Source organism: Ambystoma mexicanum, chromosome 6p, assembly GCF_040938575.1.
Source record: "Ambystoma mexicanum isolate Mex_15411 chromosome 6p, UKY_AmexF1_1, whole genome shotgun sequence".
NCBI lineage: Eukaryota > Metazoa > Chordata > Amphibia > Caudata > Ambystomatidae > Ambystoma > Ambystoma mexicanum.
The window spans coordinates 625,660,482-625,680,789 of record NC_090935.1 but is presented as its reverse complement, the minus strand read 5'-3'; the positions used below and the strand labels follow the sequence as shown (position 1 = coordinate 625,680,789).

The 20,308-nt window shown below is 47.1% G+C and overlaps 1 protein-coding gene across 3 annotated transcripts in view; it reads left to right on the top strand.

The window, feature by feature from the left end:
• The window catches only part of HEXB (hexosaminidase subunit beta), a 903,874-nt gene extending 893,713 nt beyond the window's left edge, over positions 1-10,161 (top strand). For all 3 annotated transcript variants that reach the window (XM_069627487.1, XM_069627486.1, XM_069627485.1), the window contains exon 14: positions 9,869-10,161. In XM_069627487.1, coding sequence (XP_069483588.1) covers positions 9,869-9,932 — 64 coding nt within the window. In that variant the 3' untranslated portion in view covers positions 9,933-10,161. The remainder of the gene's footprint in view (positions 1-9,868) is intronic.
• The last annotated feature ends 10,147 nt before the right edge of the window (positions 10,162-20,308 follow it).

Sequence of the window (20,308 nt, the reverse complement as noted above, 5' to 3'; positions counted from 1 at the left end):
GTTTTACCTACTCATCCTAGGTTCTCTCCTAAATTCATCTCTAAATTTCATGTGAACCAGTCCATCAAGCTTCCGGCTTTCTTCCAGAACCCTAAAAGCTCAGCTGAGGTAAAACTCCACAAACTAGATTTAAGGAGGGTGGTCCTTTGTTTTATTCGTATTTATATAGCGCACAACAGCCCAAAGGCATCGTGGCACTTGTTACAGAAACATGCTTAGTTACAGAAAACATCACGTTGACATTTGTTACATATCGTGAGCAGTTTGCATAAAGTAATATTACATTTGTCAAGTGAATGTAGAGAAAGGATACAATATATGTACATAGATTACATTCTATTTATATTACATTTATATTACAATATACATATTAGGAGCAGTGGACACATTAGTAGCAGCGTTAGTTCAGGAGATGGTCTTGAGGTTTTACGGAAAGCAGAGATGGATGCTTCAGCTCTGAGGGAGGGAAGGGAGTGAGTTCCATAGTTAAGATGCAATGTATGAGAAGCCTAGCCCTCCGGTTGTAGCTCTCCTGATGCGTTGTATGTGTAACTGGTTGGTGTACTGAGTTCTGGTAGGGCGCATTGAGGCGGTTCTTGATATAGCTTCAGCTAGATATGTGGGAGCTGTGTTATTGATGCATTTGTGTGGGATAGTGAGGATTTCGAGAGTAATGCAGTCTTTAACCTGTAGACACTGTGCCGCTTGTGTGTCTTGGGATATATGGTCTCTTCTGGGGATGCTCTTAGGGCATTGTTTTGTGTGGTTTGTAATCTGTGTGTTTTTGGAGGAGGTGCCAGCCAATAGAGCGTTGCAATAGAGTTTGGCGCCTATTGTTGCTCTGGCTATTGCGAGGCAGTTGGGTGCGGATAGGTAGGGTTTAATGGCATTGATAGGTTTGGTGTTGTAGGCTGACGCAGAAGCTATAGCGCTAACTTGTTTGTTCATAGATAAATTTGCATCAATGTGGACAACTAGAGTCTTGACAGATGAAGATACAGTGATGGTGGCGATATCTATGTTAAAGTTGTTGTTTTGGGGATTTAGCTTTGTTATTGTGTTTTTCTGTCCGAGGATAAGGATTTCAGTCTTGTCCCCGTTAAGACAAAGGCCATTGACAGCCATCCAAGCTTGGATTGTAGCATAGATCTCGTGTAAGGCCGTGGCGTCTTGGTGATAGGAGTCCGATAGTGGTAGGAGCACTTGAGTATCGTCAGCATAATTGGTATATGCTACACCCATTAAGTCAAGTAGGTCGAAGAGGGTTTTGGTGAAGAGGTTATAGAGGGTGGGGGCTGTACGTGATCCTTGGGGAACTCCACAATTTATGGTTGTCGCGTCGGCGTTTGCTATGTTAGAGAAGACCTTCATGGCTCTACCTTCAAGGAATTACGTAATCCAAGAAGCTGCTTGTTTAGGGAACTGAGCTGCCTGAGTGAGTTGGGTAGTTAGTGTTTTGTGATCTACAAGATCAAAAGCTGCTGATGGATCGAGAAGGAAAAGGAGGAGCAGGGCAGGTTTACCTTTGTCCATGATCTGGGAGATTTGATTTTTTTTAAGTCTAGTAAGGCAGATTCTGTTCCATGCCCTACACGGAAACCAGATTGCCTTTTACCCAGTATGGAGTTGGCTTCTATGTATGATTGGATCTGGTTATGAGCTGCCTTGTCCAAGATTTTCAGAAGGAACGGCATTGTTATGGGCCTGTAGTTGTTGGACTGAGCTGGGTCAAGTGTGGTCTTTTTTAGAAGGGGGCGTGCCCAGGCTTCTTTGAGACTGTTGGGTACGTAACCTGTTTTGAATGAAGCATTAATGAAGGCAATAATCTGAGGGGTGAGATTGTTAGCACATTCCTTGATAATTTGGGGGGGCATATGTCTCTTTTGCAGAGTGATGGTTTGGGGTGTTTGATGAGTTCAAGGACCTCGGATTCGGTAGTGTCTCTAAAGACGAATTGGGCGTGATTTGATTACTACTCTTGGCTTGTGTTAGAGGGTTAGACTTGGTTAGGGAGGGGTTTGCAGTGGTTGTGAATTTTTTTTTTGGAGGAGCACTATTTTATTGAGCATTGCGGACTGGATGGTAGCGCACCAGGCCTTATCTTTAATTATCTCATCTGAGCTAGCCAGGGGTGTGACTAATTCGTTGAAGATTGTGAATAACTCTTTAGCTTGCGAGTTAGCCTTGGAGATCCTCTCATTAAAAGAGTTCGCTTTTGCTTCGATGATAGCTTTTTTATATTGGAGAGCTATCTGTTTGAAGAGGTTCTTATTTAAGTCACTTGGGTCTGCTTGCCAGTTTTTTTTTTCTTTCTTTCTTTCAAGTGGGGCTATTGTGTTTATGGCATTGGTAAGAGTAACGTTGAAGATGTCTGATAGCACATTAGGATCCTGAGAGAATGGTGGTGCTAAGCAAGGGTTGTTGATGTAAGGTCGGAGGTTGTCTGTGTTTTTTTGAGCTTCTTGTTATGGCTGGTGGCGCATGGGTGAGGGCTTTGGGACTAGGATGGTGGGGATAAGGAATTCAATGCAGGTGTGGTCTGTCCAAGAATAGGCAGTGTTTGAGATAATGTTGGATGCACAGTTGTGATTCGTGACCCAGTCAAGGGTACAGCCCTTGGCGTCAGTGGGTGTGTGTACTCCTTGAGAGAATCCTAGGTCTGCTAGTTATTTTGCTAGGGTTGAAGCGGATTCATCTTTAGGGTCATTGTATCCTAAGTTTAGGTCTCCTAGTAGAAGAATTTTGGAGGATTTTTTGATGTTACTGAGTCGGTGGAAGAGGTGGTCTTGGAAGTCTGCTGGGAGTCCAGGAGGCCTATACAGGATGAGGATATTAATTGAATTGTTGGGTGAGAGCGTAAGCTTGGCTGAAAGGATGTTGGCATTTCCACCCCATGCACTAGGGTCTGATAGCCTAATGGAGAGTGAATCTTTGTAGATGAGAGCAACTCCCCCTCCATTTCTGTCTGGTCTGTCTTGTCTCAGGATGGCGTAGCCTGGGGGTAGGGCTAATGAGATAGCTGGGCAGGAGGCATCATTGAGCCAGGTTTCGGTGATGCTTAGTAGGTCAAGATTATGGGTGGATAGTAGGTAATTTATCTCTAAGGCATGTGCAGGTAGGGAACATATATTCAGCAGTGCACATTTGAGAGGTGCGTATTGTGCGATTTTCTTATTTTTTTTTATTTTTATTTTTTTATTTTGGGATGTGACAATGTGTACTTATCGTAATGTGCAGTACTATGAGTCTTAGTGCGTGGTAGTGCTGAGGAGGGGTGAGGAGAGAGGGGCAATGCCTTTGCAGCTATTGGTGTGGGGTGTCGGAACAGTGCGGGTTCCTAATCTGGAGTTTCTTGAGGTGAGAGGTGGGGGTGAACATGGCAGGTGTCTGGGAAATGTGCGGTTTCTGAGTCTGTGGAGTCTGACTGCTGGACTGGGTGGCTGAGACTGTGTGATGTTATGGTCGGGTGGGGTGGAATGTGAGTTCAGTGCAAGGCAATGAGTGTGATGTGCCGGGTTTGGGTGAGCAAGTATAGGGACCATTATTGTGATGGCTACAACAAAGGTTATTTGGATGGCTAGGCGGAGTGTGGCAATGAGAGAGAGGGTGTGAGAGTCTTTGTTGTGAGTAGTGTGTGACATCTTGGGCAGCATGATGGGGAGAGTCACTGATGTGGGTGCGTGCAGCTGGTGTATGGCAGGGGAAATCAGCCTGACCATGCAGCTAGTGGAGGAGCTGGTCAGTGCGGGTAGACTAGTAAGGGTGTGTGCAGTCTGCTTGGTTGAGGTGACAGGTATCATCTATGTAAGCTTTTCAATGTTTGAGTACAAGCATGGAATTAAGCATGCTAATACATTAAGATCAGTAATGCTTCAGGACACTCTGTAATGACATTGGAGTGCAGTAGATATGTCTATACTTTACTCGTATTCTGGTATGGACAAGTGCAAAAATGCTGGGCAATGGCAGGTAGGCGCGGTTATTAGCGGACAAGGCGGAAATCACTTTCAGACAGTGCCTAGATTCAATTTTCATAGTATGGGCAAGAAATGCTCAGTAAAGGTAGCTAGGTCACAGGTGGGTAACAGATTAACAGTGTCTAGATTCGAATTTCATAGTATATGGGCAAGAAATGCTTAGTAAAGGTAGCTAGGTCACAGAATCGATTTTGAGGGGGTTATACAAGTCGTAGTGAGAAGAGAGGTAGGGCGAGGGTGCAGATTCTGTCGGCGTGGGTAAATTGTATAAAGGTAGATGGGATAATGGTAACTTTGTGGCTGTGAGGGTGCGTAGCGCGAAGAGGACAGGCGATGGGGCGCAGTGAGAGCAGTGCACCGGATATCGGTAAAGGTACCTGGGCCTCTGATAATATGGGCTTGGAAGAGAGCACAAGGTAATGGAGACATAGGAGGGGTAGCACGCTGAGCTTAGTGGCATGCCTAGGCGGGATTAAAAAGTACCTTTTTTGTATGTTCAACCTTAGAGGGGGTGTCCGGCTCTATGTAAACAAGACCAGACCTCTAAGGAAAACAGACCAACTGTTTGTCTCCGTAGCTCCAGGCAGCGAAGGAGAACGCATTTCCAAGAATGCCATCTCCAGATAGTCAGATGTATGCAACTGTGCTATTCCCCATCAGACAAAACACTGCCTTTCACGCCAAGAGCTCACTCCACAAGGAGCACAGGATTTACTCTGGCATTTATTGCAAATGTCCCCTTAGACAGCGTTTGCAAAGCAGTTACATGGAGCTCAGTACACACTTTCACTCAGCACTACTGCATTCACACACATTCCAAGACAGATACACAGGTGGTACAAGCGGTTATAAGACATCTGTTCGCCCTTGAACATTCTCACAACCTACCACCTTCTAACACTGCTCGCTAATCTATGCCCAGCATGTGATCTAAACAGATTCCACAAGCCTCAGAAGAGATGCATTACTCACCGTAATCGTATTTCTGATGTTTGTATCTGCTTGGATTATTTATGACCTTACTGATGATGCGGTTCCTATGGATCCATACATACATGATGATCCTTTTGTGGACGCTACTGATCCTGCTGATCCCATGGGGGTTTGGGAGGACAACCATCCGGTTGATAATCAACCTTGGGTGTCCTCTTCCCCTGACCCTGACATCTTTCATATGGATTCCCTTTCTACCACACCAGTCCGGCAGGCCTCACCTGTTGATGATCAGATGGCGTTTAACACTATCTTAAAGAAGGCAGTAGAACATTTCCAAATCGCCACACAGGAGGTTGTGCCAGATTCGGATTTTGTTGAAGACATACTAAAGGAAAGGCCTCCTACCAGTCAGGCCATTCCATTACTGAACTCTATTAAGAGACATCTGTCTCCTTCATTGTTAACACCAGCTCAGACCAGGGTGATTAATCCAAGAGTAGAGAAGTTGTTTCGCCCTTCTCCTACCGACCCCCTTTACATTAGGGGGCATGGCACTCCGGATTCCCTGATAGTTGAGACAACGAGGAAGAGGGCGGGTGTCCCCCTGTCTTCAGGTGAAACACCGCCTGATAAAGAATGCAAAAAGTTGTACGCACTGGGAAAGAGGGTTACGACTGCTGCAGCATTCTCCACCCGCATAGCCAACAGCACCACACTGTTGGCTAGCTACTCGGACGTCCAATGGAACCTGCTGCAAGAGGGACTTCAAGAGGTCCCAGAACCGGTGTGGGCTTGTCTGCTTGCAATGGTGTCTGAAGGCAAGCAGGTGAACCACAACATTCTTAAAAATACTTTGGACGCTGCTGAAACAGTGGGCAGGACTTTAGCCCAGGGTACCCTACTAAAATGGCACGCCTGGTTGAGGAACTCCGGGTTTAAGCCTGAAACCAAGGCATCCTTAATAAACAAGCCGATTGAAGAAACCAACTTCTTCGGCAAGGCCGTTGACGAGGCATTTGAGACAGTAAAAAAGGAACATGAGACTCAAGACCTTGAGCCAGATTACACAAAGACCTTCCCAACAGAGAGGGGGCGGCTCTCGTTCCTTTTGTGGGCAATCTCGCTCCCCTCACAACCAGTATGGTTCAAGAAACAACTGGTCTTTAGGACAAAGATGTAACACCACCACCACCAAGTATCCAACTAGAGGACAACGGCGTGGGAAGGGTAGAGGCTGGAATTCCACCCCCAGAGGCTCCCCGGCCTCAGGTCAGAAATAACCCTCGGATCCGGGTCCTCTTCCATGCCTTTCCGGTTGGGGACGCCTAAAATCATTCCTTCATGCATGGGAGGGGTGTAACAGACCAGTGGGTACTAAAGACCGTCGCCCACGGGTATTGCATAGAATTTTGCTGACCACCTGAATTCAGACTGCCGAAATCAAGACGCCTGATGCTGGAACACCTAAGCATCCTGCTGCAAGAGGTCAAGATCCTGCAGGAAAAGGGCGCCATAGAGGTCGTCCCTCTTCGACAGGTAAACAAGGGTATTTATTCAGTATACTTCCTTGCACCTCGAAAAGGATCTGGCCATGCGCCCTGTGCTAGACTTGCACCCAGCAAAAAAATTTGTCAAACCTCAAAAGTTTCGTATGGTCACGTTGCAGGAGGTCATTCCTCTGCTGACGCAGGGAGATTACATGACAACATTGGATATGAAAGATGCATACTTTCATATTTCAATGTTGCCGGCGTGCAGAAAATACCTAAGGTTCATGATAGAGGACAAGCACCATCAGTTCAAAGTACTTCCCTTCGGCATTGCCTCAGCACCAAGGGTGTTTACGAAGGTGCTGCCCCCCCCAGTAGAAGCCACTCGTCACTCTCACGACGGATGCATCTCTCGCGTGGTGGGGGGCTCACCTGCTTCAGCAGACGATGCACGCCCTGTGGTGCCCAGAAGTAGCATTGAACCACATAAATATGTTGGAACTGTTAGCCGCATTCAAAGCACTGAAAGCCTTCAGACACAGCTGCAGGGGAAGACCGTCCTGATCCTCAGACAGCACCATGGCCATGTACTACCTGAACAAGCAAGGAGGCACACACTCTCCAGGGCTATCCAAGCTGTCCCTGAACATTTGGAAATGGGCTCTGAAACACAGGATGTTCCTGTGGTCCCAACACGTTCCAGGGGAACTCAATCTTCTGGCGGACGTGCTCAGCAGAGACTTCCCACTACCCGTAGGGTACGAATGGCGACTACATAAAGGCATTGTCTCCAACATTTTCGCACTATTGGGCTTCACAGTGATCGGCTTGTTAGCAACTCTGGAGAACGCTCAATGCCAAGATTACGCCTCCAGGTACCCCCAGAACCAATCCAAGGGGAATGGTCTCTGGATAACATGGTCAGGGAAACTTGTTTATGCTTTTCCCCCCCAACTCCCCTACTCAACAAGATCATGCACAAGATGCACCAGGAACCAGTCACCATGATATTGGTGGCCCCCATGTGGGCCCGCCAACCCTAGTTCTCTCATCTGATGGAGATGTCCCCAACTCCTCCAAGGAAGCTGCCTTGCCCGTACAACATGTTATCTCAGGACAAGGGGGAAACGCTTCACCCATGCCCACAAACACTGAACTTAGCATCCTGGCTCCTGAAGTCCTAGAGTTCGGCACCTACCACTTCCTCAGATGCATTGTCATACTTGGAGAGGCGAGGAAACCTAACACCCGATATTGCTACTCTAGTAAATTGAAGCACTTTGTGTTGCAATTCCAAGGGCGTCAATCGCATTGACTGCTCTCCTATGCACATTGTATTGTACCTGACTCACTTACTAGACTCAGGCCTGATCTTTAATTCCCTGAAGGTTCACTTAGCTGCTGCTCTCAGCCTACACCACGTCACAACAAAAGGTGTTGTGGTGGAAAATTATTAAAGCTTTCATGGAAGGGGTTAAAAGGATTCATCCCCCCATTTCTATCCCGGATGTGACCTAAATGTGGTATGGACTACACTTATGGGGTCTCCCTTTGAGCCTATGCATAAAGCAAGTCTCAAGGATCTTACCTATAAGACAGCCTTCCTACTGGCTATCAGTTCTATAAGAAGAGGTAGTGAACTACAGGCCCTTTCAGTTCTAGACCCTTTTGTTACAGTTCAGAGATATGGTGGTTCTGCGCACTCACCCTCAATTTGCGCTTAAATTTATGTCCAAGTTCCATGTGAACCAATCAATAGAACTGCCTACTTTCTTCCAGAACCCCACTAACGTTGCCAAAAGAAGCCTGCACGCTATAGATGTGCGCAGGGCAGTCATGTTTTACCTGGAAAGAACTAAGCCACTAAGAAAGACAAACCAGTTTTTTTGTTTCAGTGGCAGCTGGTAGAGAAGGGTATCCGATCTCTAATCTCAAGGTGGATTGTCAATTGCATCACACTCTGTTACAATCTTGCTAGAGAGAACTGCCCTTCAAGCCTAGAGCACACTCTCCTCGAGGCACTGGTGCTTCCATAGCATTCATTGCAAATGGTATCCTAGAGTCCTTTTGCAAAGCGGCAACCTGGAGTTCTGTACACACCTTTACAAAACACTATTGCTTAGACACTCATTCTAGGTCAGATTCTCAGGTGGGACAAGCACTACTGAGACATCTTTTCACTACTGTTCCTTCTCACAATCCACCTCCAATTCCAGGTACTGCTCGCTAGCTAATCTAGGCACAGCATGTGATTCTGAGCAGATTAACAAGCATCAGAAGACATGGATTACTTTCCGTAATAGCATTTCTGATGATTGTATCTGCTTAGATTCACACGCGCCCACCCTTCCTCCCCGCTCCGGTGGGCGCATGTGAATCTTACTACTTTCTCTTTTATGTACTCACAATAGTCATTAGGAACCCTCATGGCAGAAAAAATACAATCGGAGGAGCCATGACACGTGAGGGATTTTGAGTACACTGCATGTGACGTTAGGGATAGTGTTACAGGCACGTTCATGTCGACATCCCCTTTCGATCATCGAAAGACGAGATGCTATACTCTGTGGTTACCACTGGATGTCGGACTATATGCACAGCATGTTAATCTAAGCAGATACAATCGTCACAAATGCTATTACGGTAAGTAATGCATGTCATATTTGCATACAGGTCTCGTTTTACTCGGGCATCACCCCTTCAAAAAAAGGATGTGCATATCCTGCATCCTATGCCTCATTTGTTGTAGTCGTATGATTCACAGATTGACGGACAGTACCAAAAAGAAAGATATCCCGAAGCACAGTGCATACTTAAGATGTACATTACAAGACCATGCAGGGGATTATTAAGGTAAAAATGTAGGTATAAATGCAAGAACTGAAATAATCTCACTTGAATAGTATTGCTGGCCAGTCAGAACTTGTGTTCCAGCCTCTGTTCATAGTATTCAATTTCCATATCCATTTTGTTCTATTTGGATAAGCTTTTTTTCGTGATTGCCTTCTCTTGGGTGCAGGCTTACTGTCTGAATCAGTGAAATGTGCCCAAAAACCCACTGGTTTTACACAGACCATGCTGCCCATGTAGCTGGCATGTATTGGAAACTACAAAACATAAGCAGAACACCAAACCGCTGAAGAGACATTGTGGACAGACTCTTAGCATAATGGATGAGGCTGAAATATGTGAGGTTCCTGGTTTAACAATGTTTCAGGTGGAGTTTTTTATTAATAGCAGCATTTGCCGCTTTATTACCAGGCAGTTTGTTTTACATGTTTGTGTGCTCGTGAAAGGGAGGGGTAGAAGGAAACCCCCTGCAAAGCCTCATTAATCGTGTTACACAGTTGAATGTGGTCTTACAGTTTGGCTGTGTCTTGAGTATTTAGCACTTTCTGAAGATAAGGTGATAACTGAATGTAATAAAAGCAGTAAAACCAGCTTTGTTTTCTCCTTTCTTCACAGACGTGGAATTGCAGCAGAACCTTTGTACATAGGCAGCTGTGACCATGAGTACAATGGAAACTAGCCCAAACTAGTGTATGTTTTGTAAATAAAGTGCCTAGATAAGGTGTTGATTGAAGGGACCTTAGAAACGAAATCGGATGCCATCAATTCCAACGACGTGAAGAATAATGAATACTTCATTTTGCAATCATGGAGATAAAGTGATAACAAATTATTTTTGTCTTAAACCTTTTCTTTTTACAAATTGAAATGACATTCATAAACTTTAAAATAAATTAAGATACCATGTGTCACTGTGTAATTGATTTTCTTTGAGCCATACTTTGTTGGTCTGCACCCCTAAAGTTCAGAGGTGTTTTGTTAACCACTTAAATGTGAGGACATTGGTGTGCATGTCCTCAGCAAAGCCTATGTGTTGTAGGCAGTACTACTTCTAATAGGCAGATACTACCCTGCTGTCAGTAACTGCACATTTCATTTTTACTAATATGCAGTACTGCCACTTCTCCAAGCTAAGGGAGAATAGTGTTACGCTACGAGCAAAATATAAGTATGTTGTTGTTCTAATGGATTCCTTCCTCTCACAGATTCCTCATCTTAGATATTCAATCTCTAGCACCAGTTCTCTTTGGAGTGTAGGCATATTGTTTGGTCTCTTTAATAGGCTATACTCCTCAGCCATGACCAGCTAGTTTAAAGGGTTTGTCATGGAATTTCTGCCCCATGCTAGTCCTCCACTGGAAAAACTTTGAAAATCTAGTTGAATCCCCATTCTGCTATGCCCAGTAATGGGATGCTAGTGCTCCAGTACAGGCTGCTCTCTTTGGATAAGGGCTGCCTATCCAGTCATCACTAGCCTTTATCCTCTGTGTTGGCACTGGCAACTCTTTTCTAAACCTTTCTGTTCCACCTTCGCCGGTCTTTGGCAGCGTCTTCTGACTTCGAGGGCAGCCTCTTGGATGGCCTTCATTTTGGCAGTAGCCACCCAGTAACTATCGAAGGAGATTGCATAGCTTTAGAGTGACATACAGCCTGGAAAGTATAAGACCTCCAAATCTTGCCTCATTGATTTTCTCGTTATTGCCCAGGACCTCATGGAAACCTCAGTCCATCACATTAACACAGCAGACCGACGCATCTCCCTGGGGACAGATGAGCGCCAATTCACTTGGCGGAGGACAACCAATTTCACTCGAGGTCAGGGCAAAATCCTGGGCCTGCTGGCAGATTGGTTACATCTGTTCTACTCAATTACTAATGAAGATCTAACTAAAAATAAAATACCAACTGGCAAATCTGTAGCCGTCTCAAAGACCTTGCCTAAACCCTTTCAGTCAGCCTTCACTCATAGAAAGGAGAAGAAATTCAGGTTGTGTGGGTTTTCTTGACCGAATTAAGCAGTCTGATCACTCCTCCCCTGACATCCCCAGAGTAAAGCGGCAAATAAACCACAAAGGCTTGTTTCATCAGCCACCTGCAAAGAGAAGTGTAAATGGCATACTTGTCTGGGTCCACATTTCCCATTATTGGTGTCAGTTTCCGGCAGGTTGGCATTCAATCACTTTGCATCCATGAGCCGTCTTTGATTTCCAGGGGGTATCTGCTTCTCCTTTCTCTCTTGTCCTCCTTTAAGGTAGGTTGACCGCCTCTTTTGCAAGGTCCTGACACTCATACAGATGGTGATGCTTCTATTCCAGACTTTTCACTGTACCAAAGAGAAACCAGCCTGGCCCCCCAGATGGGGCTGGACTATTCCTCTACCGCTTACTTCTCATGAAATTCAAGATGAGTCAAATTCAATATAGCCAAGCCTTTCCAGATTAATTTAGCCCTATTTTAAGGGGTTTCGCAGAGCGGATCTAAAGGGTGCATAAATATAGACATTAGGATCTGGCCTTTTTACAGGAGTCTTGAAGGTTTTGGCCTCAATTTGGCTCCAAAAGTACTTAAGAGGTAGCTGGCCATGGTGGCAGCCAAATGTTGCTTGAAGAGCAGCCACGTTTATCAGTACCCAGATGGCTTGCTTAACCAGGCTCCTTTGGCCAAAGCAGCCTTCAGATACCGTTGTGCATTTCTGGCTCTCGTCCACTAAGAAATCTGAATTTCTTTCTGAAACAGAGCATTCTGTTAAGTCGATTCCTCTGGAATTCTCAGAAGGCCAGCATTTTCCCTACAGAAGAGAAAATCGTACCGTTGAGGCACACCAGGCAAGGAAGAGACTGACTCGGCTGGGTTTTAGGTGAGTGCAACTTTGATTACACCTGTGTCTCTCGGGGCCTTTCAATAACGGTCCGCTCTCTTGCCACGCCACCCAGCACACACTTATATTTTGCACTGCACACAGCCTGGCACGTGAAGACAGCTACCTGATAAGCTTGCGGCAGGCAGCAGCATAGTTTGCGTGGTACGCCACTACTGTGATACAAGACATGCTGGATACTACTTAATCTGTCCTATTGTTTTTGTCCAGTCCCAAACGTTTGCCTTGTAGTCCTTGAGGCACCTGGGCCTTCTAATAAGATTTACATTGCTGCACACATTTTAATCAACCTTTTTTTTATCACAAACCAGTATTTGATTTAGCAAGTTTTGCAGATTTATACCAGCAAATCCAAAATTGAATAAAGAAAAAACATACTGCATTGACAATCATGCTTCGGTAGGTCATACTGTTCTTTGCCTGTTGGATTACATTAATCAGTTTATCCACTTTGATAATCTTCCCCATTTATACCACAATCACTGTTGTCTGGGCAATTTGGGTAGATGGTTTTAAAGCCTGACCATATATCTTCTGGACAGGAAGATTTGTAATCTCCAGGATTCCTCCATGTTCCACCATACTATGTCATCCATTGCTTCTCCGTTGGTGTAGATGAATGTGTCAATTTATTTAATATACAACCTTTAGCCAGCAGAAAACATAAATTAAACAATTTCCGCTTTCCCCGAGTCGCCACCTCATACTGCCCAAGCAAACGCATGGCAGGTGAACGGATAATCCGAATATTCATCAAATTCCCCAATGTTAAACACATCCCCTGCCAAAACGCATGCATGTTTAAATAATTGTCAGCTTCCAATCCACATCTGGGGCCTGTTCCAATCCTCCACCTGTGTACCCACCAGCATACCTACTCATCCTAGCGGAGGTATAATGCATCTACTGGTTATTTTCAACTGAAGTAAATGAAACCTGTTGTTTAGGGACACCTCACATGAAAGGTGGCACTAGTTCTCCACTGGTATTTCCATGACCAAGTCACTGGACCATTTTGAACAAATAGGATTTCTCAGGTATGCAGTAAATCACCAATTTATATAAAGTGGATACAATGTGTTTATCCTATACTGCAGAGAGTATGTATATCCGGCATGGGTCTATCGGTGGTTTGTACAGAAACCCTCCTCATTTAGTTTGAAATGAGTATCTCAATCTAAAATATTGGAGTAGTCGGATCGGGTTCTGGCGTGTGTCAGGGATAGTGTCAGGAATGGTGATATATTACCAGTTGGGATACATGTCCACCAGTGTATGGTACTGTAAGCAGGCCCACTGTCAACAGATACCCACATCAAGCATAGCATTTAGCAAGTGGCTCCTCCATAAGGGAAACTCCCTGTAATAGGGCTGTTTGACCTTTGTTGCATTGTATAGCTTTCTCCATACCAGAATGGTAATCCACACCGGGTCCACAACTAGGCTATTGATATATGGGGGGGCTAGTAGCCATGAGAAGGGCTTCTCTTTCATTCTCTGTGTATAGTTCCACATACATTTGTAAGGGCTCATCATCACAGGCAAACCAAGTGACTGCATGCTGTGCAACAATATAATATACTGTGAAGTTGTGTTCAGCACAGCCCCCTTTATCGAAGGGCTTAGCAAGGTCAGCTCACTTCATTTGGACAGCACTGCAGTGCCGCATGAAATTTAAAATGACAGAATATAGTTCCTTGACGAAGATTGATCCTACCAAATGGGGATGTTTTGAAACATGCAAAGCAGTGTTGCCATGACCACCATTTTGAGCATGGGATCATACCTGCTGTTGTCAATGGAAGTTTGGACCAGTGGCTAACCTTAAGTGGCAAATGGACAAGGCATGACCGTTATGGTCTTTATAGAGGGAACCATAGGAGTGAGACGCCTTAATCCCAAAATGCATGATCCCATCAGGGGCCCAGGTTAAGCCCAATGTGTTTCTTGGCTTGGACAAGATGTGGCGTCCATAAGCAGGAACAGGTGATTTCATTGGGTTAATTTGCAGTCCAGAATACCTGCCAAATTCTGCCACATCCTGTATAATAGGTTCTGATTTTATGTCTGGTTACCTAACAAATGGCAGAATATTATCCGCTTACAGAGATATATTTGTGTTTCCATTCAGTCTGATCCCCTTCTTACCATATTTCTGTCGCATTGGGTCCACCAAAGGTTCAATCACGATCGCAAATAATAGTGGGGGAAGTGGACAACACTGTCACGTACCTCTACATATCTCAATCATCTCTGAAATTACACCATTCATCAAAATTCTTGCAAATGTGAACATGTATAGCAATCGTATATAGGAAATACGTTTAGGGCCATATTAACATTGCTCCAGTACTGCATGCCTACATTGCCACGATACAGAATCTAATGGCCCTTGGGCATCTAACATTGCCGCTAAAGCTTGGAGTGTAGGATCAATATCGAGCCAACACATTTAACAAGCTATGTATGCTCAAACAAGTGGATCGGCCCTGTTTAAATCCTGCTTGGTCCGCATGGATAATGTGGCATATAAAGCATCAGTCTATTTGCAAGAACTGTGGCAAAGATTTTAACGTCTGTGTTTATAAGCAACAGCAGCTTATTATACTCTCCACATTTATCTGGTAGTTTATTGGATTTAGGAAGCACAGTAATGATGGCTTTCTGCATAGAATAGAGCAAAATCTGCAATTCTTATGCCTCCTCCCATATAGACAGTAGGTGTTTACTAAGAATAGTTGTATTAGGTTTATATATTTCAGCATAGAGTCCACCAGAGCCTGGCGCTTTACCACCTGGGAGGAGTTTGATAGCTTCTATGAGCTCCTTTGCTTTCAGCGGGCTGTCCATTAATTGCGTAGTTTCAACAGAGAGCTGGTTCAAGGGTATCTTCTCTGTAAGCTAAAGCATCTACAATGGAGCAGTCGTCTCAAGGAGCATAGCTCTCTAGAGAATTCCATGAGAACTGCAATTAATGGCAGTAGTAGAGTATACTCTTTGTCTGTTAACCTTCTGGATGCAGGAGATGCGATTTGTACCCCTAGTTTCTATGAATAGCCTACTCCGTCTTCCACAGTCTCCATATTTACAAGCTGCTGCCGGTATTCCCAGGTATTTGAATTGCCGGTCAGCATTCTCATGAAATGTTACGGTAGCTACATTAATGTCCTTAAGTAGTTCTGGGGTAAGTATAACAGAGTAGAACGTCTCGAGTCGCTTTCTTTTTCACTATTAGTAATGTTTCTACACAAAGTTTTCAATGCCCCGAATTCTGTGGCCATGGAAATTCCACGAATAGAAGCTTTAAATGCCTACCACAGAATCCCTTTATCATTCACTGCGCCTACATTTATCTCGAAAAACATGCAAACATTATCTTGTAGATGAGACGCAAGGACTGGGTCTTGTAGCACCAGTGGTTTAAGCCTCGAGCTAGATTGCCCCTCACTTTTGAGATGAATTACCCTTCTTGCAAATCACATTTCTTCCTAGTACTCCTACATCCCGTCCCCTTTCCTCCATCGCTAGCGACGGGAACGGAGCCTTTTGTTCACCAGAAAAGTAACAGTTGGCAGTATACCCCAGTCCTCTTTTCTGCATCGATGGGAGCGCACCGCTTAGCGCTCCTAGGGTAGGCCTAAAGCCTCGTAATTTCATGCGCTTTCCCTAATCCATTTTCTTTTTTTCTATTTATGTTCTGGGAACACCTTATAGCGATGCCCTCGCCTGTCCCTGGCGCATGTCTGCTGCGGCTGGCTTTAGCAGGTGCCCATCGTGCGACGGTTCATTTCCCTCCTCAGATCCGCACACGCTCTGCCTCTGGTGCCTTGAGGGAAAACCATGGATGGGAAGGCTGCTTGCAGTGCGACGCTCTCACGCCCTGGTCCCTCAGAAACTGGCCTGCATGGTGGAGGGAGTTATTCTCCAGGACTCCCCCTGAGAGCATTAAGGAATAGGTACAGAGGAAGATCAAGAAGGTAAGAGTCTCCTTCGCCACAGCACCCCGCAGGGGCGACTCCTTTCGGCGGAAGCCTGTTGACGGGAGGGGTCAGTCGGACCCTCGCACCGGCAGGAAGGACAAGAGGCTCTAGTAGCTACCGGCTTAACGGCCCGAAGGGTCTAAGAGCCTGCCCAGTTCCGCCGCAGTGGGGCCTGCTGACTCTGGCACCAGGACACATCCGGAGGGGCTCAGCTCTGTTACCGGGCACACTCCTGAGGGGGCGCCTACACGCAGCGCAGACAGCACTACCGGCCCCATGGTTGAGGGCCAACAGCCTACCAGGCCCACGCCTGATGTGCAGGGTGAGGCAGAGCTGATGCGTTCAGGCATACAGGCCAAGCCCAGCCCCACGTCAGCCACGGTCCCATGTGCAGAGGGCCCGGACAAGATGGCGGTGTGCGCAGACTAGATGGTGGCCAATCCAGAACCCCAAAGACTGGTAACGGTCTCGACCAGGCCAGAAGCCTGCCAACAGGGAGAACGGCAAAGATGCGAACCTATGGCCAGGGCAGATAGAGTTCCTACGACTCGTATCAATTGGAGCACTACGGACCCAACCTTCACGGGGCAAGCGCAGTACACTGAGGCTGTGCAAATGGGCATTTCCGCCACTGTAGATGGCTCCTGTGCAAGACTGCTCCCAGCACGCCTGCAAGGAGCGTATCTTCGAAAAGTTTTTGTCCCTTATGCGGTCCCCGCAGATGGGGAACATTGTTAAAGGCATAATTCAGGACATGCTATCCGCCCGTACTGCCACCTCAGCCGGTGCCCGCACAGCCTGCATCTCCACCGTTGTCCGTACCTCTGGTGGCACCAATCGCAACGCCTCCAGCGCCTTTGCCATCTCTAGCGGCAGACCTGACAACAATGGACCCAGTGGCCCCTACTAACGCAGGAGAAAAGCAAGACCCAGATGAGGAGGAACAGGACAGGGCGTCTTCGAAAAGGGCCTTTCACAACAGAATCTCTGGTTTAGCAGAATACCTGGGCATCCCTCCGCCCCAGAAGGAGCTGCCGGAGTCGGGGGTACTGGCGGAAATACACGCCATCAAGGTGGAATTCAGATCCGGCATCCCTTTGTAGAAGGACATGGAGGCTCTGGCTAAGAAGGGATGGCTCAACCCCCACTCCACACAGTCAGTGAATAAAAGACTGGATGTGAAATTTAGGCAGGTGGACGGCACGCTGCTCTCGTCAGTTCACCCCCACCCACTGTCATCGGTCATTGCAGTGGTGTCCATGAACGCCAAACCTCAGACCTCTTCGGCAAGCGCCTCAGCTTCAGCGGCAAGGAAGAAAAAATGCTTGAGGCCTATGGGAGGAAGGTGTACTATAATGCGGGTCTCTTTCTCAGACAGGCCAACGCTGATGCCATACTGGCGGCTGCTAATCAACGGCTGTGGAGGGAAATCGCTGGCTTCCTCCCCGACATTCCAGCCCACAAACAAGCCTCCTTCAATGCAGGGCTCGCTGAAGCAAACTAGTGGCACAGGACATCGTGGAGGTCACAGTGTCACGCCTAGACACTGCTAGCAGAGTTATCTGCGTGGCAATGGACATATGAAGGACAGCCTGGTTTAAGGTGACTGGGTTCAACCCTGACGTTCAGGACAGAATCCTGGACTTTCCTTTCGAGGCCGGCGACTTGTTCCACTCCACCATGGACGAGGAGCTAGATAAGAGCAGCTCACAGACGGACCAATCTGTGGCCATTCTCACCAAACCGGCCGCCAAAACCTTCGCACAGGGCGACGCTCGCTCTGACAGAGGGCAGACGTTTGCTAGATTCTGGGGTTTCAAGGACTGCCGAGCCAAGCAACCGGACAGGCCACCCTACCAACTTAGGCGAAAACACTAGCAGCCATTGTACAAAGGCTTCTTTCAGTCCCCCTCCCACTCATCTGCCTCCGATCCAAAGAAGCAATGACAACTCGATTTAGATCCACAGCAGCCCAGTCGGGAGCAGGTTGGCCCTGCACAGTCAATCTTGGCCCGTATGCTTTACAGAGTCATGGGTGATTTCGGTAGTCTCCTCGGGCTTCCGGCTTCCCCTACTGTCCCCTCCCCTGCCCCTGACAGATCGGGACTCCTCTCTTTCTTAGCAAAGATACATTCCCTTGTGGAGAGCGAGGCAGTGAAGGACGTTGTACTCCCTCAGCAGGGGCAGGGCTTTTACTCGTGCATCTTTGCTATTCAAAAGAACCAGGGGGGCCTGCAAGTGGTCCTAGATCTATCCTTCCTGAATCTGTACATACTTCTGCAGAAGTTCAGAATGGGGACACCAGCTCTGTGTGGTGGGAGGGGGGGTGGCTGGACGTGCTCCCTGGAATCTGAAAGACGCACATTTACACATCCCCATAGTACAGTCTTGTTGATGGGGTTGCACTTTCAATGATATGATAGGTTATTTATAATGCGCCTAATACCCAGAGGTTTCTAAGCGCAGACCAGGGGATCGAACCTGTGGTGCTCCGTGTCATCCTGCTTCCAAGGCTAGCACGTTGCCCCTGAGCTATTCTCCCGAGACAATACAAGGGGCTGCCTTTCGGCCTGAATTCAGCACCAAGGGTATTCACAAGACTGATGGAAACGCAGTGACTGCTCTGCTCAGGTTTGCGGGCCACCATGTATATCCTTACCTCGACAACTGGTTAGTCCAAGGTGGGTCCCCGGAGCAGGTCAGGTATACGACAGCCAGACCCATTAGTACACTCTACAAACTGGAGTTCTCAATCAACTTCCAGAAGTCTCAGCTGTATCCTACACAAACACTGGTGTTTTTGGGGCTGCTGTGGGATACACAGAAGCGGAAGGTGTTACCCTCTGGGGACAAGGTGGCAGTGATAAAAACTTCTGTTGCTCACTTCCTCAGCAAATCGGTAACTACGGCATAGTGGTACCAGCACCTGCTGGGAATACTGGCGCCATGCCTCCTGGCTACCCCTTACACCATGTTGCAAATGAGGAGGCTGCAGCTGCATTTTGTGGCATCCTTGGATCAGGCGTCGGGCCATCAAGGAGCCCCGTTCACTATAACGCTCACCAGCAGCAAGACCTTGCATGGTGGGGGCAGGATATGAACCTCATGGTGGGCAGGCCATTCAGACTGCCTCCAGCGGATCATACCATAAGTACGGATTCCTCACTCCAGGGGTGGGGAGGCTACCCTGTGAATACATTGAGTACATGGTCTGTGGTCCAGGACGAACCAACAAAATCACATGAACTGGATGGAAATGAAGGCCATTTGGCTCGCACTCAAGCCATTCCTCTCATTAATCGGGAGCAGTGCAGTTTGCATTCGGATGGACAATTGTACCTGCATGTACTACCTCAACAAACGGGGGCACCAGATCCCTGCCCCTATGCAGGCTGGCCCTCAGCATTTGGGAGTGGGCGATTGCGCAGGGCATTTGGATCTAAGCGGTGCACCTGCCGGGAGAGTCGAACCTGGAGGAGGACAGACTCAGTCAGTTGGGCTCAGACAACTAAGAATGGCAGCTGAACGAGAGTGTCCTTCAGGAGATTTTCAGCAGGTGGGGTCACCTGGTCACACACCTGTTTGCAACGGAGAGCAACCGGACTTGTCAGCAGTTCGTGTCATGGGAGGGGAAGAGGGGCATGGCTCCCTTGGGGGCGTGCTTCAGATCTCCTGGGACGAGATGTGGGTGTATGCATTTCCTACTACCTTTCTCATCCACAAGGTTGTTTGCAAGATCAGGCAGACACAGCGGCTGCGTCTCGTTCTCCTAGCGCCTCAGTGACCTGCCAGGCCCTGGTTCTCAGACCTTCGACAGCTGTCAGTCCAACCAGACATATCTCTCCCGTTGGGGAAGGGCTCACTTCTGGTGCAGCAGGGGAGTGGTCGTCCACCGATCCCCAGAGAGGCTAGCACTATCAGCCTGGTAACTGAGCAGGTAACCCTTCGACATCTCCAGCTTTCGCCGGACAACCTGGAAATCATCCAGGGAGCCAGGAGTCATGCTACTCAGGTAGGACGTCCTTTCGTCGCGGAAGGTTTTTTTTCACTTTTTTTTTTTTTACCGCAATTTTTTTTTCTAAAAAACCCATTTAATTTTTTAGAAAATGGGGGCCCCCCCCCCACCAAACTAAAAAAATGCGATGGGTTTTTTCAGGGGAAAAAAAGCACGGTAAAAAACCCTGCGAAAAAACATCC